The 22090-nt window shown below is 35.1% G+C and overlaps 2 protein-coding genes across 2 annotated transcripts; both read right to left on the bottom strand.

Annotated features, from left to right (window-relative positions):
- Positions 1-420: 420 nt before the first annotated feature.
- Positions 421-5289, bottom strand: LOC127848036 (uncharacterized). The gene is made up of 7 exons (XM_052380325.1): positions 5262-5289; positions 4870-4909; positions 4433-4625; positions 3718-3904; positions 2438-2601; positions 1800-1936; positions 421-1443 (listed from the first exon to the last, which is right to left on the bottom strand). The coding sequence occupies exons 3-6, from the start codon at positions 4618-4620 to the stop codon at positions 1837-1839; spliced, it is 639 nt and encodes a 212-aa protein (XP_052236285.1). The 5' UTR covers positions 4621-4625; positions 4870-4909; positions 5262-5289; the 3' UTR covers positions 421-1443; positions 1800-1836.
- Positions 5290-12730: 7441 nt separating this feature from the next.
- LOC127848006 (uncharacterized) lies at positions 12731-17830 on the bottom strand. The gene is made up of 7 exons (XM_052380281.1): positions 17573-17830; positions 17182-17221; positions 16746-16938; positions 16031-16217; positions 14751-14914; positions 14112-14248; positions 12731-13755 (listed from the first exon to the last, which is right to left on the bottom strand). The coding sequence occupies exons 1-6, from the start codon at positions 17612-17614 to the stop codon at positions 14149-14151; spliced, it is 726 nt and encodes a 241-aa protein (XP_052236241.1). The 5' UTR covers positions 17615-17830; the 3' UTR covers positions 12731-13755; positions 14112-14148.
- Positions 17831-22090: the final 4260 nt, after the last annotated feature.

The following is a 22090-nucleotide window of genomic DNA, read 5'->3' as shown; positions in this document are numbered from 1 at the left end:
ATTGTCAGAGACCTTTGACTCCATTGACTAACCGGGATTACGGTTTTAACCGATGTGTTTTGTATTGAATGTTGCCGCCAATCAGTAAAATATATTCGACAATTTTCAAGAGAGTGTCAATTAAAATAGGGACTATGTAAAAACAAAATATCATATTTTGATAACGATACCTGTGACATAGTCAAACAGAAGCATTGATTAAACGTTACACTGTTAGCTTTGAGCAGTTAGATTGATACACGCATTCCCCCGTATAAACCGACAGTTACATTAATGAAATTAATCACAAACACTTTTATGAATTCCCTTTCAAAATGGAACAATTGTTACAGATATATCTTAATACACTTCTGTATTGTTTTTATATAAGAAATCTTAATGTAAATTAATAAAAGATGGCAAATAAATTACGAACACATGTCAGAAAATTATGTATTATTTTCGCTTAAATCATTTTCTATCATACTGTATACATGTATAATGAAAATTGTATTAGATTCTAATTTCAATGTTAAACCGATTTCAAGCAAAAAGATTCAACGGAACACTTGAAGCAGCAGGAATTCATGTGGAGTCTTCAATGGAAACATTCAAGTCCGCTTCCCTGGCAGAATCAGTACTTGATATCACCATGTTGAATCACTATTGTATGCCAAATGCCAAAAAATAATTGATTTCTTTTCTGTCGTTCAGTTCTGTATTTCCTTACTGTTTTGTCCTCTTCTCTGTTCTTTCCTACCTGTTTATTCTTGGCTCCTAAACTGTTTTGTTATGTATCTTTAGTTGTTCGTCCTCATTGTTCTGTTTTTTTATCTGCAATGTTCGTTTCTTTTCTGCTTGTCGGTTATGGTCTTTACTCGTTTCAGCTGTTTGGTCATTTACCTGTTCTTATGTTCTGTATTTTCGTTTCATGTTTTCTTTTCTGCTTTGTGTTATGTTCTTCTGTAAGTTATATTCTTCTGATATGTTCTTCTATAATGTATATTCCTCCATACCGTACTGCACTTGTTAATTTTCGGGTTTATTCCGTGTTTTGTTCCTATCAATGTTATGGTCTTATCTAACGTAAAGATCTGTCAAGTGTTCTGCTCCTCTCTACTATTCTATAGTTTGTACTGTTCTGTTTTTTTTCTACTGTCCTGTGCTTTCCTACTATTCTGTTATCATCTACTGTACTGTTCTATTCGACTGTTCCGTTGTATTTCTTTCCACTGTCATGTTAATGTTTTTCGATGTGATTACGTACACGTTCTCTGTATGAGAATAATGTATAAGGACGTGGCGCATGTTTTCAACAAAACTTATAGCTTTGAACTCTTTATCTCATTCTCTGGCACCGGTCAATGTGACATAATCACTTTCGCCGTATTTCATGTTTGATGAAGGCAAGCAGGTATTTCCGATCGTCCCTGAGGTACAGGCCTGAGCGTATCAGGTTCATACCTGAAATGGAATGTGTTGGGCATATGTAATCTTCGACTATCACTGAACAACTAGCTCACATAAATACATGTGATATACATTGTATTTAACATATATTCCCGGTTATTTGTGTCATTACATCATACATTCTGTGCGTGTATTACCATATATACAATTACTATCACTGCGAATTCGTAAAATTGTTATTGACCTCACTCATATTATTCGTATTAATTTGCATAAATTGTATCAACAACTTCTGATTCTGATTGTTTTAGTGCAAGCAAACCTTACTGTTAAGTATTTACTATGGAGACTATGTGTAGACTTCTTATTGAATGCGTACGTTATACATTGAGTTATACCAATTTGCATACCCGTCACACTTAACGACCTTTGATAGCCTCTGTTTTCTTAAGGTTCGGGTCGCACTGTTAGTTCTGCTACCTGCATATATGATCCTTCCCCGTGCACGGACACTATGAACTTGTCAAATTCAGTTATACACAAGAATCTGAAAGAGGTAGAAATTCCAAAGTGGTTGGTTATTAGAAAGAAAATATATGGAAAAAAAATAGAAATCGTATCGTGTTTTTTTTTATCTCAAACAAAAATCAAATAATTTGTTTCATAATGAGAATTATCTACGCTACACTGACTAAAAACAATGACATTTAAATATATGGTTATAAATGAATAATCTATGGTAATAAATGCATAAACGGTTTATGAATTATGTACATTGCCGTATATGGCGTGCGCCACATCCGTTTATTCAAATTCTCCTTTTTACAATCGAAAATTTCACATGAAGTGAATCCTAAGGTTTTGAAACGGCTTGTATATTATCATGTTGTACACACATAAATAATTGGTTCATGAACACGGTAGTTATACGTAAACATGCACAAGTACCTCTTGAATTTTATATAAAAAAAAATTATCCGCGTATCGAAGGTAAATAAAAAATACACATTAGCTATGATCAATTAACAAAAGCTTGCATCCGACTCACCGAAAAATGGAACCTTTCGGTTTCACCTTGTGTCCCATGTATATTTTGATGAATCCATGGGAATCGAACAGTTCATATTCGTCATCCCGTTTAAAGATTGCCTGTGAGAGATCCCCGCACGTCACCAGAAATGCACTAGGTGATTTGGCGTTAATAAGCATCTGCTGTGAACGGAGAAAAGCAACAAATAAAAAATACATTCACGGAAGGAATAATAGAAACAACCAGCGAAAGAAACACGGAAGGAGGCGAGCTTGTAAGGAAATAAGCAAGGCAGAATAAATGCAAACAATGAAAAAAAAACGAGTAAGGAAACAAGCAATTAATCAGAAAATAAAGGAAGCAATTTCACTCGCAGGCAATAATTAAGCAAAAAAAGGAAGGGAGAAAGAGAGAGAGAGAGAAGAAAACAATAAAGCAGGAAAGAAACAATAATGACATGATGATTCCATAAAATGAGCAAAATAGTAAATGAGATAAGAGAGAGAAAGGATGCAAGAAATTAAGCAGCAACATGGTGTTGCACAAAATGAAGCCAGAACGAAAGACATTAAGAGAACAAGGAGGCAAGAATAGAAGAAGTTCTAAAATGAAGGGAGGAATGGCAGGGGGTTCCATGAAGGATTCACGCAATAAAGGAAGTGGTAAAAAAGATGCAATGACAATAAAAACAAACACGAATACAACTTGTCAAAGATAGAGAGAATTATGAAGGAGGAAAGATACCGTTGAAACGGATGCCATAGATGTAAGCAAGTAATAAAGCAATGAAAATAAGAAGGACGCAAAACGAAAAGAGAAGTTAGCAAGGAAGTATTATTTTAGGAGCAATCAATTCAGGTATTTTATAGTTACACTCTCTGGTGTTCGTAAATACAAAGAATGAAATTAGAAATGTAAAACATCTAGTTAATAGTGCAGAAAATGTATGAAACATAAGAATGGCGGATCAAAGTAAAATATAGTTCACATTTAAATTGCACTAATGTGTACACATTCATGTTTTATACTTTACTTTCGCATTATCGTTCTTTATAGGTATATACACAGCCCATGCGTGACGATTACACACTTTGGATATTTCCTCCGAACTCCGTATTGAAAAGTTAGGAAACCCCTGGCAAATGTGTTGTGAATCCTCCTGTAGCCAAGGCGCTAACCCTCAACAGATAAACAACAATATACTGAAAACTATTCCTTTACTAAATGATGAATTAATATCTTAATCTTCAAATCATTCAGTACGAAAAATGTATCGCAAATAAAGAAAATCTCTTAACCTTTAGTGACATTATGTCATTTCCGAACGTTTGCATTTCACTGGTACATACGTATTTGATATCTCCGGAACGTTTGACGACAACCTTCCGCTGACTGAAGACGTTACACAACGTAAGGTAGCGGTCCAGAGGCAGGTCGTCAATGGCAACCCGGTTGTCCCCTTCCACACTGAGTTGGTACACGTCTCTGAAGAAAATACATGCGTTTAAAAGAAACTACGTGGAATAACATCAAACGAAGACTGTTAGAGAACAAATCGATTGCCTTTTAATGCAATTACGAGTATATAAATTACTAATTCACGCACTCTTAATGCAATTATGAGGAAATATATTACAAACTCGTGCAAACTGAATGTCATTAACGACAACTTATGAGTCAATCTAAGCACTATAAATACATTTGGATCGTGCACTGTGAAAAGGGGGTTTAATGCAGGTGCGTAAAGTGTCGCCCAAATTAGCTTATGCAGTTCGCACAGGCTAATCAGGGACGGCACTTTCCAATTAAACTGAGTGTTTGCTTAGAAGAAACTTTCATGACACGAAAATTATCGAAAAAAGCGGAAAGTGGCGTCTCTGATAAGCCTGTGCAGTCTGGGGCGATGTGTCTTTGCTATAAAGTGCAAATTAACTTGTTTCATACTGAAGACATTTTCAAATGGCCGGGCATTAGTTTTCATCTATTCATATTAAACGCTTGTAAGGGTTATACCTGAACAGATTGTGCAGCCGGTTTCCGGTGCGCATAATTTCATTGACCATTGCGGCTGTTGGTCGGCTTCTACCCTGCTTCCGCACCAGTTCCCAGTGTAGGATGGCGGCGAGCGCTACCGTTGTGCACTGGCAACCGGGGTAGCCGGGGAGATCGGACTGGCGGACGCTCGCGTACACCTGGGTCATCGAGCCTGAAAAAAAGTAATCGTTATTAACTTTCTGGGTACCGTTATACAGACATTAATTCACTATGAAATCTATTTAATGGGACATTTATACGAATGCCAATGTGTCTTAATTGAGAATAAAAGCATGACTTTTAATTTCAAAGAGATGAGAGTATTTGACAATCGCTGCGCCCCTCCGAATAGCATACTAGTTTAAAATCACACACATTTGTAAGAATAATAAAGAAATGGCGATAAAACATTTTACCTAAATGACGTACACCATGTTTCCCGAGAAAAAACAGCAACTGAAAGAATATATATTTTATAAAAATGAGAATATTATCAGCAAATTCATAAAAGTACTGTATATCCAAACTTTATATTTACATATATATTATTTGAATGTTGTTATTGAGATAAATTTCAAGCACTCGATCACGATACAACAACGGTAGTTTTATTAATAGAAAAGAACTGAACAGAATAGTTTATTAAAACTAGTATGTAAAGCGCATCATCATTAATATGCATATACAATAACAACATGCGTTTCGGTTCCCGTATTATTATTTAAAATGGTTCATTCAAAATTTTACAAGTAGTATGAAACAGAATTACCGAGTCAAAATTTTAATTAAAAAATCATTCTCGCGTTACCTTTTCTTTCCCGACCGCAATGAACCTATTGTAGAGCATCATGCTAATTCTGATTATAACAAATACGTCACACGTAGACGTCACAAATCACGCGGAATTTATTAAGAATGCAGTCGACACACGACACACCACGAAATGTAACGAATAAGGCTGGTTATTTGCAATAATCAAACTCCCAAGAACTGGCACTAAGGTCTACGATCTTTCAGGGTTATACCTATATTGTCTTATAAAAGCTCAAGGCATTCAAGAATAATATGATGTAATCGCGACTTTTGAAGTGTTTTCACACCTTACCAAGCCGTCAATTGTTTGCAATTGATAGCTCCTAGTAATCTGAGGTACAAAGCGATGAGTAAATTTTTAACACTTACAAATGGTATTCTAATAAGCTGTAAACAAACAATTAACCATTGTAAACGTTAGAGAAAAGAGACTATTTTCTGATTCTTAGCGAAATGCAGTGTTGGCGGAAAGTGTCGTCCCAGAGTAGCCGGTGTAAACCGCACGGGCTAATCAGAACATTATACGCACATGTATTCAGTCAAGTTATTCCAGAGCGAGGCAATGTTTCTGCACGTTTTTGCCACACGTTTCAGTAAAATAGGACAAAAATTATGTATTCGTCTGTTTGACCGCGTCATTGTTAAATTTATTAAACATATTTTTTTGTTTGAAGGTGGACCAGTTGTTTAGGTAGTGATATTATTTTCACTGAAGATCCATTGAGGCATTTTCAAATAGATTTATTGATTCTTCACAACACAATACCAGACAAAGTAATCGAAACCCTTTACTCGTGCAAATGAACGGAAAAATAGTCAGTTGTCCTACCAGACAAATTTCATTTAATCCATTCATTTACCCGGTAATCCGATAGCCCGTGCTTGCGGAAATTCCGTCTCAAATAGAAAGCGAAAATGTTATGAATCGATCGTAACAGATGAACTTTGCATTATTCATTTTAATGAGGTGAGTCTTGTCCACGGAAGTTTCATTTCTGGGTTCACTTGAAACCGGATACACGTTACAGAGACAAAGATGCTAACTAACGGTTCTCGACGGAAACGATATGTAGGATTGCGACCAACTACTTACACGAAAATAGTGTTTAATTATACGCACATGTAATCAGGCAAGTGTTTCCAGAGCCAGGCTTATTTAGTCAATGCGCCTACCGGATTTTGCCACAAGTTTCTTTAATACAATAGGACACGTTAAAAAATGTTTGGACGCGGCATTGTTAAATTTATTCAACATTATTTTTGTTTGAAACTGGACCAGTTGTTTAGGAAGTGTTATTATTTTCACCGAAGATCCATTGAGACATTTTCGAATAGATTTATTGATTATTTAAAAGACAAATTGATTGAACCCCTTTACTCGTGCAAATGAATGGAAAAATAGTCAGTTGTCCTAGCACAAAAAGTTCAATTAATCTTCATGCATCATTCATCATTCATTTAACCAAATGGCCCGTGCTTGCGGAAATTCCGTCTCAAATTAAACTCGGGAATGTTTTGAATGGATCGAAGTGGACGAAATCTGCATCATTCATTTTAATGAGGTGAGTCTTGTCAACGGAAGTTTTATTTCTGGGTTCACTTCCGAAACCGGATACACGTTCCAAAGACAGAGATGCTAACTAACGATTCTCGACGGGAACGATATGTAGGATTGCGACCAACTACTGACACGAATATAGTGTTACATACTTCTGCTCTCTACTATGACTAACTAGCATTATACAAAGGAAGTATTTATGTCATTTATAAAGGAAAAAATCGTTTATAATAAGACAACATTATGATAGAAGAACATACGGTGTCAATGCAAACAATGTAAATCAATGTAAAATATACGCTGTAACTGATCATTTGCCATACGGCACCTTGTATATATTTATAAGAAAAAAAATGCATAAGTTTAATCGAAAAAACACACACCTATTTCACATAAGGAAGAACTGAAATGATATCAAATAAGAGAGAATTCAATTATTCAGTAGATAGATTTAATTTAGCTGTAATACCGGTCCGTTTTTGTCATGCACTCCTAAAAGAAAACAAACCTCTCTTGTGTTCCTAGTTTATGCAATTTATCAATTTCAATTTGCAAATTGACCGATCTTTACAAGATTAACGATATCAGATCTTCGAAAGCGCTTCAAATATGTATTTGCACCTCATCGTAAGCGAAAACGCTGATTGATGACATTTGCCTGTTAATACCTTTAAAGTCGACCATTTTAAAAACACATGATTACATACATATAAAAATAGTTGTAAATATAGTTCGCAATAATTAGATTGTCGACTAATTATAGGGCTGTGAACGTACAGACTTTGGTAATCATAAGATTAGTCACAATTACGTTTGTTTCGTTTGCAAATTACAATCCATTTAAAGGAAAAAATAAGCATACCTTACGAACCTAATTTAATATCAATATCGCTTTTAGAAGGCTACTTGTAAATGAGGGATGGTTTATAACACGAACTGAACATAATCCCATTTTTAGTAAATTTTTGATACAAATTATTTAAACGAAATCAGAAACATCAATACAAGTCCGTTGTACGATTTTCAGTTGAAACATAAGCATGGAGATTGAAAGAAATTAAGACGCTAATGAAGTTAAATTATACTCTTGTCGTGCTATCCAGTCTATCATATGAGTCGCGTTCTGAGAAATGTTGGCATAATGCATGTTCGTAAAGTGTCGTCCCAGATAATCAGGGATGACACTTTCCGCTTATATTGGATTTTTGCTAAGAAGAGACTTCATTTAAACGAAACATTTCATAAAAGCGGAAAGTGACGTCCCTGATTAGCCTGTGCGGACTGCACAGGCTAATCTGGGACGACACTTTTCGCACATGCATTATGCCCAGCATTCTCAGGACAAGACACATATTGAAGAAGTTCAATATTGCTTCTTCTTTATCTCCATAATAGCAATTATCTGTTTGACTATTTGCATTGTTGAAACTAGGTCGGTATTCGCTTTATGAAATACGACATTGATTTCAATCACACGATAAATACCTTACGACTCTTCAGGGGTGAAATACGATCTGGATTTCTGCACACTTTACGCCAAGCGATACATCAATTTTGAAATGCGAGCTTGTTTCTGACACCTTATTTACGCATTTACCAAGTCTTGAATAAAAAAAAAATCAATAAGACATAAGAAAAGAAAGACAGCCGGAAGAACGGACGGACGGGGTTAATTGTAGTGTAATTATCATCACCGAAGATCCATTGAGGTATTGTAGAATATATTTTTTTATTCTTGACAACACACACTACAAGAAAAATCGATTGAAGTCCTTAAGTCGTGTTAATGAATGGAAACATGGTCATTTGTCGCAGAAAACAAAATCCATTTAATCCTAATGCATCATTCATTTAATCAGATAGTCCCTGTTTGCGGAAATTCCGTCTCAAATGGAACGCAGATATGCTATGAATGGATCGAATCGCTGAAGACAAACTCTGTATTATTCTTTTTAATGAGACAAGTTTTGTCCACGGAAGTTCAATTTCTTTGTCCACGGATGTTCAATTTCTGGGTTCACTTCCGTAGGATTGCGACCAACTATTTACACGAACATAGTGCTTGATACCTGTGCGAAATATTATCACATACTAGTATTTTACACAGGCAGTATTTTTGCCATTTAAAAAGCGATATTACTTTAAAGAATACAGATTAGTACACAGAACAGTAGAAGAGAGAAGCACATATCAGAGTCATAGAGAAGAACAGTAAAAAAGAACTTTTCATATAACGTGATTAATGTAACTGCATGCCTCACCGAGAAGGGTTTCTATTCTGCATTGCCGTTACATCTTCGTGCTCCCGCCATGGAGCGAATTTATGACAACCGACATATTTACCTACATGTATTTAATGTTTTGGTCATGTTTATGGCTCATGTTCGGTTTCCTATACGGAAAAGGTTCAAAAGTTCCTCAAATGTCTTTTTTTTAGCTCACCTGAGCATAAAGTTTTCATGGTGAGCCTATGTGATCAACCTGATGTTGTCGTCGGGCATTGTATGGCATGATTGTTTAGCTCGCAATAGCACTTAAGGCCGCAACCGCTTTCATCTAATCTTGATAAAACTCATAATATTAAATTTGAAAATATGAAAATAAACGAGTGAAACTCCAGCTGCTGGAGCAGTATTGCAAGCCCAATTTAAAATCTAATGCACGTGTATCATTAAAACTAGGCCACTTGGTAATCACTATCTAGACAATATTTACTTCTTATTTTGGATGAAACTAGGTTAGAATGTTTATCTTGTCAATACACATTCCAAGTTCGAATCTGGGTCACGTGTGTTCGAAAACTAAGTCACAAGGTGAAATCTTTGAGAAACCAAGTTATTACTGTTAAAACCACATGTATCACTCAATATCAATGAAACATGTTCATAAGGTTCATTTTGACAATATTGATGCCGAGTTGGAATCAGGGCTACGTGGGACACAAACTAGGTCAACGGGTTAAATCTTAGGAAAAAAAATTGTTACTGTAGAAGCCATATTTATGACTCAATCTTGATGAAATTGTCAGAATATTTATCTTGATAATATATAGGCTGAGTTTGAACCTGCATCCAAAACTAGTTCAAGAGATCGAATCTTATGAAAGATTTACCTGAAGAAGCAAGATTTATTTCTTATTCCTCATGAAGCTTGATAGGAATGGGGTTTTGTCTGGACAATATCGAGGCCTAGTTCACCATATTATACAAGACAAACATTGTAGCCACACTAGATGACCCATTTATGAATCGCTCCAAACCAACTTTATATGTTTATCTTTAAAGAGGCCTTTTCACAGATTTTGGCATATTTTGAAGTTTGTCATCAAATGCTTCATATTGATAAATGTAAACATTGGATCTTAAAAGCTCCAGTAAAAAAATCAAGAATAAAATTTAAAAAATGTAAAAACTGTAGCCGGTACCAGGGGCTCGAACCAGTGACCCCCCGGAGTCCTGGAGTTAGTCTGAAGTAAAAACGGATTAGCCCTCTCGGCTATTCCGCCGGATATACACAGTTAAGTATTGTATACCTTATATAAGCAATCTTCGTAGTTTCGTAAATCTAAACGACAACAACAGAACTCTCCAAATTATTCAATCGTTTCGCGTTGCAACGCTTTATAAATTTTAGGTTTTCAAATCGTCAAAAGATGCATATAATGGCTATATTGGACTATGGTAAATGTTCAGTAATACTGTTTCCTCACAAATATCATAACTAAAACGAAAATTTGCGAATGTGAATTTTTTTTTTCAATTTTGTCAAATGTACCAAAGCTTGAAAAGATCCCTTTAAATACCTAGGTTGAGGTCGAATCTGTGTCGCATGCGTCCAAAAAATCACCAGGTCAAATCTTCAAAAGACTTGGTTACATCAATAAAGGCCACAATTATGTAAATTATGATGAAACTTGTTTCGCATGTTTATTTCAATTATAATTAGATCAAGATTGAATCTTGGTCACATGTGTTCAAAATCGGGAGAATTATTTTTTTATTAAAAAAGTTAGTTCTCCTTAAACTCAAAAGAATGCTTCAGGGCCACCATGGTCCTCTTGTATTATATAAACAACTTAACCTGCTCAAACCTAACAAACTAGCACCGCTATCGAATAAAATAAATGATGCTGAGTTCGATTTTGACAATGCTGCGAAGCATCGTCTAAGTTATCATATCATGAAAAAATTCTTCACAATGGCAACCTATGTAAAAGACCGAGCCAGTCCGATTGAGATAGCTCGATTTTTCTAATCGGCATACCTCGCTGATTATCATTGATAAAGGTATAGGAAGCTCAGCTATAAATAGGACAGCTTATTCTGAGAAAAGATTTAATAATAGTTTGAAAACGTTAATTTTAAATCAGTTATATTCAATCCATTATATGTTAATAGATCAATGAAACAACTATGCATTTTCTGTATTGTATTTGACATTTGTCGTGATTCAGTAAATAAATTGCGAATTAAAACGTGTATAATGAACTTTCAACGCGATCATGAGTGTTAAGAAAAAGAATTATTTCGAACCTGCCATTTGTAAACGTTGTAGCGACTATGGTATATAAACAGCATAATAGCCGAATCGTATCTGTGATACTCGCTCTTCTGCGTGCTTTCTCATTTTGCATTATTTAATAAACTTTTCAAACATAAATTACAGAGCTACATCAGTGCACATACTATGTTTGACAATTCATTCGTTTGTTGGATATTGTTTGCTGTTTTAAACACATATTAGGTCATATCGCGGAGATTTAGTTAACCTTACCATGTGTTCATGGGCGAACTCACGTATTCAAGTGCTCTTACGACTATGTGCTCATACCCACTTTCGATCGGGAATCATCATGAAATTATTGCCGTACTTAACGAACAAACATGCCTAAGCTTATTGAATTAGAGAAAAAGAACAATAATCAAAAGAGAAAAAGTATATGTTCATGCACATGGGATTGTGAAATCAAGTCCGTACACAAAGCATTATTAACTTAGGAAAGGAAACAACGAAATATAAAGTTTGGTATGATATACATGTGAAGTTAAAGAGCATGGTGTAATTAAAGAGCATGTCAAGTTTTGAATTTATATGCTGAAACGTAATGTTATAACCCACAAACGTTTTACTGTAACAGACAGTTTTTTAAGATAAGTGGTACAGAAAATACACGTCGAATGCCTTTTTAAAGATATTTCTTGTTATATTTGATCGAGAATGTAACCCGCCTCCCAGTTTAGCTGAAACGATCAAGTTCCCCACGGGTACTACTTCCCCGTTCCCCCAATTTTTTTTTCGCACCCTACATTTTTCGCACCCAATTTTTTTCCTACCCAAATTTTTTTCGTAACCAAATCTTTTTACGTTCAAAATTTTCGTACCCACATACACAAGTGTGGTGATGTAGATAAACTTAAATAGATGCTTCTATATCAATCGTCTTCAAAAGCATCGTCACACCAGTTCTGTCAGTACTTTGATTTTACATTGTCAGAGACCTTTGACTCCATTGACTAACCGGGATTACGGTTTTAACCGATGTGTTTTGTATTGAATGTTGCCGCCAATCAGTAAAATATATTCGACAATTTTCAAGAGAGTGTCAATTAAAATAGGGACTATGTAAAAACAAAATATCATATTTTGATAACGATACCTGTGACATAGTCAAACAGAAGCATTGATTAAACGTTACACTGTTAGCTTTGAGCAGTTAGATTGATACACGCATTCCCCCGTATAAACCGACAGTTACATTAATGAAATTAATCACAAACACTTTTATGAATTCCCTTTCAAAATGGAACAATTGTTACAGATATATCTTAATACACTTCTGTATTGTTTTTATATAAGAAATCTTAATGTAAATTAATAAAAGATGGCAAATAAATTACGAACACATGTCAGAAAATTATGTATTATTTTCGCTTAAATCATTTTCTATCATACTGTATACATGTATAATGAAAATTGTATTAGATTCTAATTTCAATGTTAAACCGATTTCAAGCAAAAAGATTCAACGGAACACTTGAAGCAGCAGGAATTCATGTGGAGTCTTCAATGGAAACATTCAAGTCCGCTTCCCTGGCAGAATCAGTACTTGATATCACCATGTTGAATCACTATTGTATGCCAAATGCCAAAAAATAATTGATTTCTTTTCTGTCGTTCAGTTCTGTATTTCCTTACTGTTTTGTCCTCTTCTCTGTTCTTTCCTACCTGTTTATTCTTGGCTCCTAAACTGTTTTGTTATGTATCTTTAGTTGTTCGTCCTCATTGTTCTGTTTTTTTTATCTGCAATGTTCGTTTCTTTTCTGCTTGTCGGTTATGGTCTTTACTCGTTTCAGCTGTTTGGTCATTTACCTGTTCTTATGTTCTGTATTTTCGTTTCATGTTTTCTTTTCTGCTTTGTGTTATGTTCTTCTGTAAGTTATATTCTTCTGATATGTTCTTCTATAATGTATATTCCTCCATACCGTACTGCACTTGTTAATTTTCGGGTTTATTCCGTGTTTTGTTCCTATCAATGTTATGGTCTTATCTAACGTAAAGATCTGTCAAGTGTTCTGCTCCTCTCTACTATTCTATAGTTTGTACTGTTCTGTTTTTTTTTCTACTGTCCTGTGCTTTCCTACTATTCTGTTATCATCTACTGTACTGTTCTATTCGACTGTTCCGTTGTATTTCTTTCCACTGTCATGTTAATGTTTTTCGATGTGATTACGTACACGTTCTCTGTATGAGAATAATGTATAAGGACGTGGCGCATGTTTTCAACAAAACTTATAGCTTTGAACTCTTTATCTCATTCTCTGGCACCGGTCAATGTGACATAATCACTTTCGCCGTATTTCATGTTTGATGAAGGCAAGCAGGTATTTCCGATCGTCCCTGAGGTACAGGCCTGAGCGTATCAGGTTCATACCTGAAATGGAATGTGTTGGGCATATGTAATCTTCGACTATCACTGAACAACTAGCTCACATAAATACATGTGATATACATTGTATTTAACATATATTCCCGGTTATTTGTGTCATTACATCATACATTCTGTGCGTGTATTACCATATATACAATTACTATCACTGCGAATTCGTAAAATTGTTATTGACCTCACTCATATTATTCGTATTAATTTGCATAAATTGTATCAACAACTTCTGATTCTGATTGTTTTAGTGCAAGCAAACCTTACTGTTAAGTATTTACTATGGAGACTATGTGTAGACTTCTTATTGAATGCGTACGTTATACATTGAGTTATACCAATTTGCATACCCGTCACACTTAACGACCTTTGATAGCCTCTGTTTTCTTAAGGTTCGGGTCGCACTGTTAGTTCTGCTACCTGCATATATGATCCTTCCCCGTGCACGGACACTATGAACTTGTCAAATTCAGTTATACACAAGAATCTGAAAGAGGTAGAAATTCCAAAGTGGTTGGTTATTAGAAAGAAAATATATGGAAAAAAAATAGAAATCGTATCGTGTTTTTTTTTTATCTCAAACAAAAATCAAATAATTTGTTTCATAATGAGAATTATCTACGCTACACTGACTAAAAACAATGACATTTAAATATATGGTTATAAATGAATAATCTATGGTAATAAATGCATAAACGGTTTATGAATTATGTACATTGCCGTATATGGCGTGCGCCACATCCGTTTATTCAAATTCTCCTTTTTACAATCGAAAATTTCACATGAAGTGAATCCTAAGGTTTTGAAACGGCTTGTATATTATCATGTTGTACACACATAAATAATTGGTTCATGAACACGGTAGTTATACGTAAACATGCACAAGTACCTCTTGAATTTTATATAAAAAAAAATTATCCGCGTATCGAAGGTAAATAAAAAATACACATTAGCTATGATCAATTAACAAAAGCTTGCATCCGACTCACCGAAAAATGGAACCTTTCGGTTTCACCTTGTGTCCCATGTATATTTTGATGAATCCATGGGAATCGAACAGTTCATATTCGTCATCCCGTTTAAAGATTGCCTGTGAGAGATCCCCGCACGTCACCAGAAATGCACTAGGTGATTTGGCGTTAATAAGCATCTGCTGTGAACGGAGAAAAGCAACAAATAAAAAATACATTCACGGAAGGAATAATAGAAACAACCAGCGAAAGAAACACGGAAGGAGGCGAGCTTGTAAGGAAATAAGCAAGGCAGAATAAATGCAAACAATGAAAAAAAAACGAGTAAGGAAACAAGCAATTAATCAGAAAATAAAGGAAGCAATTTCACTCGCAGGCAATAATTAAGCAAAAAAAGGAAGGGAGAAAGAGAGAGAGAGAGAAGAAAACAATAAAGCAGGAAAGAAACAATAATGACATGATGATTCCATAAAATGAGCAAAATAGTAAATGAGATAAGAGAGAGAAAGGATGCAAGAAATTAAGCAGCAACATGGTGTTGCACAAAATGAAGCCAGAACGAAAGACATTAAGAGAACAAGGAGGCAAGAATAGAAGAAGTTCTAAAATGAAGGGAGGAATGGCAGGGGGTTCCATGAAGGATTCACGCAATAAAGGAAGTGGTAAAAAAGATGCAATGACAATAAAAACAAACACGAATACAACTTGTCAAAGATAGAGAGAATTATGAAGGAGGAAAGATACCGTTGAAACGGATGCCATAGATGTAAGCAAGTAATAAAGCAATGAAAATAAGAAGGACGCAAAACGAAAAGAGAAGTTAGCAAGGAAGTATTATTTTAGGAGCAATCAATTCAGGTATTTTATAGTTACACTCTCTGGTGTTCGTAAATACAAAGAATGAAATTAGAAATGTAAAACATCTAGTTAATAGTGCAGAAAATGTATGAAACATAAGAATGGCGGATCAAAGTAAAATATAGTTCACATTTAAATTGCACTAATGTGTACACATTCATGTTTTATACTTTACTTTCGCATTATCGTTCTTTATAGGTATATACACAGCCCATGCGTGACGATTACACACTTTGGATATTTCCTCCGAACTCCGTATTGAAAAGTTAGGAAACCCCTGGCAAATGTGTTGTGAATCCTCCTGTAGCCAAGGCGCTAACCCTCAACAGATAAACAACAATATACTGAAAACTATTCCTTTACTAAATGATGAATTAATATCTTAATCTTCAAATCATTCAGTACGAAAAATGTATCGCAAATAAAGAAAATCTCTTAACCTTTAGTGACATTATGTCATTTCCGAACGTTTGCATTTCACTGGTACAGACGTATTTGATATCTCCGGAACGTTTGACGACAACCTTCCGCTGACTGAAGACGTTACACAACGTAAGGTAGCGGTCCAGAGGCAGGTCGTCAATGGCAACCCGGTTGTCCCCTTCCACACTGAGTTGGTACACGTCTCTGAAGAAAATACATGCGTTTAAAAGAAACTACGTGGAATAACATCAAACGAAGACTGTTAGAGAACAAATCGATTGCCTTTTAATGCAATTACGAGTATATAAATTACTAATTCACGCACTCTTAATGCAATTATGAGGAAATATATTACAAACTCGTGCAAACTGAATGTCATTAACGACAACTTATGAGTCAATCTAAGCACTATAAATACATTTGGATCGTGCACTGTGAAAAGGGGGTTTAATGCAGGTGCGTAAAGTGTCGCCCAAATTAGCTTATGCAGTTCGCACAGGCTAATCAGGGACGGCACTTTCCAATTAAACTGAGTGTTTGCTTAGAAGAAACTTTCATGACACGAAAATTATCGAAAAAAGCGGAAAGTGGCGTCTCTGATAAGCCTGTGCAGTCTGGGGCGATGTGTCTTTGCTATAAAGTGCAAATTAACTTGTTTCATACTGAAGACATTTTCAAATGGCCGGGCATTAGTTTTCATCTATTCATATTAAACGCTTGTAAGGGTTATACCTGAACAGATTGTGCAGCCGGTTTCCGGTGCGCATAATTTCATTGACCATTGCGGCTGTTGGTCGGCTTCTACCCTGCTTCCGCACCAGTTCCCAGTGTAGGATGGCGGCGAGCGCTACCGTTGTGCACTGGCAACCGGGGTAGCCGGGGAGATCGGACTGGCGGACGCTCGCGTACACCTGGGTCATCGAGCCTGAAAAAAGTAATCGTTATTAACTTTCTGGGTACCGTTATACAGACATTAATTCACTATGAAATCTATTTAATGGGACATTTATACGAATGCCAATGTGTCTTAATTGAGAATAAAAGCATGACTTTTAATTTCAAAGAAATGAGAGTATTTGACAATCGCTGCGCCCCTCCGAATAGCATACTAGTTTGAAATCACACACATTTGTAAGAATAATAAAGAAATGGCGATAAAACATTTTACCTAAATGACGTACACCATGTTTCCCGAGAAAAAACAGCAACTGAAAGAATATATATTTTTTTTAAATGAGAATATTATCAGCAAATTCATAAAAGTACTGTATATCCAACTTTATATTTACATATATATTATTTGAATGTTGTTATTGAGATAAATTTCAAGCACTCGATCACGATACAACAACGGTAGTTTTATTAATAGAAAAGAACTGAACAGAATAGTTTATTAAAACTATTATGTAAAGCGCATCATCATTAATATGCAAATACAATAACAACATGCGTTTCGGTTCCCGTATTATTATTTAAAATGGTTCATTCAAAATTTTACAAGTAGTATGAAACAGAATTACCGACTCAAAATTTTAATTAAAAAATCATTCTCGCGTTACCTTTTCTTTCCCGACCGCAATGAACCTATTGTAGAGCATCATGCTAATTCTGATTATAACAAATACGTCACACGTAGACGTCACAAATCACGCGTAATTTATTAAGTATGCAGTCGACACACGACACACCACGAAATGTAACGAATAAGGCTGGTTATTTGCAATAATCACACTCCCAAGAACTGACCCTAAGGTCTACGATCTTTCAGGGTTATACCTATATTGTCTTATAAAAGCTCAAGGCATTCAAGAATATTATGATGTAATCGCGACTTTTGAAGTGTTTTCACACCTTACCAAGCCGTCAATTGTTTGAAATTGATAGCTCATTGTAATCTAAGGTACAAGCGATGAGTGATTTTCTTAACACTTACAAATGGTATTCTAATAAGCTGTAAACAAACAATTAACCATTGTAAACGTTAGAGAAAAGGGACTATTTTCTGATTCTTAGCGACAATGCAGTGTTGGCGGAAAGTGTCGTCCCAGAGTAGCCGGTGTAAAGCGCACGGGCTAATCTGAGCATTATACGCACATGTATTAAGTCAAGTTATTCCAGAGCGAGGATTATTTAGTCAATGTTTCTGCACGTTTTTGCCACACGTTTTAGTAAAATAGGACAAAAATAATGTATTCGTCTGTTTGACCGCGTCATTGTTAAATTTATTAAACCTATTTTTTGTTTGAAGGTGGACCAGTTGTTTAGGTAGTGTTATTATTTTCACTGAAGATCCATTGAGGCATTTTCAAATAGATTTATTGATTCTTCACAACACAATACCAGACAAAGTAATAGAGCCTCTTTACTCGTGCAAATGAACGGAAAAATAGTTAGTTGTCCTACCAGACAAATTCATTTAATCCAGATGCATCATTCAATTACCCGGTTATCCGATAGCCCTTGCTTGCTGAAATTCCGTCTCAAATGGGAAGCGAAAATATTATGAATCGATCGTAACAGATGAACTTTGCATTATTCATTTTAATGAGGTGAGTCTTGTCCGCGGAAGTTTCATTTCTGGGTTCACTTCCGAAACCGGATACACGTTACAGAGACAAAGATGCTAACTAACGGTTCTCGACGGGAACGATAGATATGTAGGATTGCGACTAACTACTTACACGACAATAGTGTTTAATTATACGCAAATTTATTCAGTCAAGTGTTTCGAGAGCGGGGCTTATTAAGTCAATGTGCCTGCAGGATTTTGCCACAAGTTTCTTTAAAACAATAGGACACGTTAAAAATAATGTTTGGTCGCGGCATTGTTCAATTTATTCAACATTATTTTTGTTTGAAACTTGACCAGTTGTTTAGGTAGTGTTATTATTTTCACCGAAGATCCATTGAGACATTTTCGAATAGATTTATTGATTATTCAAAAGACAAATCGATTGAACCCCTTTACTCGTGCAAATGAATTGAAAAATAGTCAGTTGACCTAGCACAAAAAGTTCAATTAATCTTCATGCATCATTCATCATTCATTTAACCAAATAGCCCGTGCTTGCGGAAATTCCGTCTCAAATGAAACTCGGGAATGTTTTGAATGGATCGTAGTAGATGAAATCTGCATTATTCATTTTAATGAGATGAGTCTTGTCAACGGAAGTTTTATTTCTGGGTTCACTTCCAAAACCGGATACACGTTCCAAAGACAGAGATGCTAACTAACGGTTCTCGACGGGAACGATATGTAGGATTGCGACCAACTACTGACACGAATATAGTGTTACATACTTCTGCTCTCTACTATGACTAACTAGCATTATACAAAAGAGGTATTTATGTCATTTAAAAAGGAAAAAAATCGTTTATAATAAGACAACATTATGATAGAAGATCATACGGTGTAAAGGCAAACACTTTATCAATGTTAAATATACGCTGTAACTGATCATTTGCCATACGGCACCTTGTATCTATTTATAAGAAAAATAATGCATAAGTTTAATTGAAGAAAAACAACACACCTATTTCACATATTAAGGTAGCGCACCTCTAATGGGCACATATCCAAATATAATCTAATTAATTATTTTCTTAATCAGCATCATTTCACTGAACTACATGCAAATTTGTAGGTAGGCTTTCCATGCTTTTAAAAAAAAATATACCGATTTTTTCAAAACCACTCCCACGCTCGGCTTTTGTCCAGTTTATTTTCACCCCTGGGGTGTATAAAAGTTCCATAATTCATTCAAATTTCCAAATATGGGCATGCAGTTGGTGTGTACAGATGCTGTAAAGGTGTTTAAAGTTTAAACAAGATGAAATAAGTATTCTTTTACAGACATTTATTTTTTACAAATTTTTATCTATGGAAGAGCGCCATGAAATGTAAGTGATTTCAGCCAAGTAAAATTGGGTCGGTTAAAAACAAAGTGTCATTAAATTCAAAATAGTATAATTTAAGCCATATTTTAAACTTAGTTTTTATAGAAACACTATATACAGCAAAAATACCAAGAACTAGACAGATTTACCGCTTACTTTTTGAAATAAAAATAAAAATGCAACATGCATGGTTCGTATTTTCAACAGTAAATCACCCAATTTCGCCATAACGTTGTTTTAATTTTAATAATTGAAGAATGTGCATAAAAATTGCAACATATTTAACAATAAATATAGCTTATATACCATATTAAGTCAAATTACGTTAGAAAATAAATAAAACGCGTCGCAAAAAAGTATACGTCGTCAGCAGGATTCGAACCTGCGCGGGAATATCCCAAAAGATTTCTAGTCAATCGCCTTAACCACTAGGCTACGGCACCTAATAGTAGGCTCTTCAACCTTCGAAGAAATCGCGGGAAATCATTAGAGGTGCACTACCTTAAAGGAAGAACTGAAATGATATCAAATAAGAGGAAATTCAATTATTCAGTAGATAGATTTAATGAAGCTGTAATACCGGTCCGTTTTTGTCATGCACTACTTAAAGAAAACAAACTTCTCTTGTGTTCCTAGTTTATGCAATTTATCAATTTCAATTTGCAAATTGACTGATATTTACAAGATTAACGATATCAGATTTAGGTATCTTCGAAAGCGCTTCAAATATGTATTTGCACCTCATCGTAAGCGAATATGCTGATTGATGACATTTGCCTGTTAATACCTTTAAAGTCGACCATTTTAAAAACACATGAGTATATACATATACAAAAAGAGTTGTAAATATAGTTCGGAATAATTAGATTGTCAACTAATTATAGGGCTGTGAACGTACAGACTTTGGTAATCATAAGTTTAGTCACAATTACGTTTGTTTCGTTTGCAATTTACAATCCATTTAAAGGAAAAATTAAGCATACCTTACGAACCTAATTTAATATCAATATCGCTTTTAGAAGGCTACTTGTAAATGAGAGATGGTTTATAACACGAACTGAACATAATCCCATTTTTAGTAAATTTTTTATACAAATTATTTAAACGAAATCAGAAACATCAATACAAGTCCGTTGTACGATTTTCAGTTGAAACATAAGCATGGAGATTTAAAGAAATTAAGACGCTAATGAAGTTAAAGTATACTCTTTTCGTGCTATCCAGTTTATCATATGAGTCGCTTTCTGAGAAATGTTGGCATAATGCATGTTCGTAAAGTGTCGTCCCAGATAATCAGGGATGACACTTTCCGCCCATATTGGATTTTTGCTAAGAAGAGACTTCATTTAAACGAAACATTTCATAAAAGCGGAAAGTGACGTCCCTGATTAGCCTGTGCGGACTGCACAGGCTAATCTGGGACGACACTTTACGCACATGCATTATGCCCAGTATTTTCAGGACAAGACACATATTGAAGAAGTTCAATATTGCCTCTTCTTTATCTCCATAAAAGCAATTATCTGTTTTACTCTTTGCATTGTTGAAACTAGGTCGGTATTCGCTTTATGAGATACGACATTGATTTCAACCACACGATAAATACCTTACGACTCTTCAGGTGTGAAATACGATCTGGATTTCTGCACACTTTACGCCAAGCGATACATCAATTGTGAAATGCGAGCTTGTTTCTGACACCTTATTTACGCATTAACCAAGTCTTGAATAAAAAAAGTTCAATAAGACATAAGAATAGAAAGACAGCCGGAAGAACGGACGGACGGGGTTAATTGTAGTGTAATTATCATCACCGAAGATCCATTGAGGTATTGTAGAATAAATAAATTTTATTCTTGACAACACACACTACAAGACCAATCGATTGAAGTCCTTAAGTCGTGTAAATGAATGGAAACATGGTAATTTGTCGCAGAAAACAAAATCCATTTAATCCTAATGCATCATTCATTTAATCAGATAGTCCGTGTTTGCGGAAATTCCGTCTCAAATGGAACGCGGATATGCTATAAATGGATCGAATCGCTGAAGACGAACTCTGTATTATTCTTTTTAATGAGACATGTTTTGTCCACGGAAGTTCAATTTCTTTGTCCACGGAAGTTCAATTTCTGGGTTCACTTCCGTAGGATTGCGACCAACTATTTACAGGAACATAG

The sequence above is a fragment of the Dreissena polymorpha genome, chromosome 1 (assembly GCF_020536995.1).
Source record: "Dreissena polymorpha isolate Duluth1 chromosome 1, UMN_Dpol_1.0, whole genome shotgun sequence".
Taxonomy (NCBI): domain Eukaryota; kingdom Metazoa; phylum Mollusca; class Bivalvia; order Myida; family Dreissenidae; genus Dreissena; species Dreissena polymorpha.
This window is presented reverse-complemented; position numbering and strand designations above follow the sequence as displayed.

Excerpts from the sequence above, each read along its gene's own strand:
- LOC127848036 (XM_052380325.1), bottom strand. The coding sequence starts at position 4,620 with ATGACCCAGGTGTACGCGAGCGTCCGCCAGTCCGATCTCCCCGGCTAC. Across the intron at positions 3,905-4,432 it reads CGGCTGCACAATCTGTTCAG|AGACGTGTACCAACTCAGTG; the intron begins GTATAACCCTTA and ends TATTTTCTTCAG. Across the intron at positions 1,937-2,437 it reads CCGAAAGGTTCCATTTTTCG|ATTCTTGTGTATAACTGAAT; the intron begins GTGAGTCGGATG and ends TACCTCTTTCAG.
- LOC127848006 (XM_052380281.1), bottom strand. The coding sequence starts at position 17,614 with ATGATGCTCTACAATAGGTTCATTGCGGTCGGGAAAGAAAAG. Across the intron at positions 17,222-17,572 it reads TTGCGGTCGGGAAAGAAAAG|TTGCTGTTTTTTCTCGGGAA; the intron begins GTAACGCGAGAA and ends ATATTCTTTCAG. Across the intron at positions 16,218-16,745 it reads CGGCTGCACAATCTGTTCAG|AGACGTGTACCAACTCAGTG; the intron begins GTATAACCCTTA and ends TATTTTCTTCAG.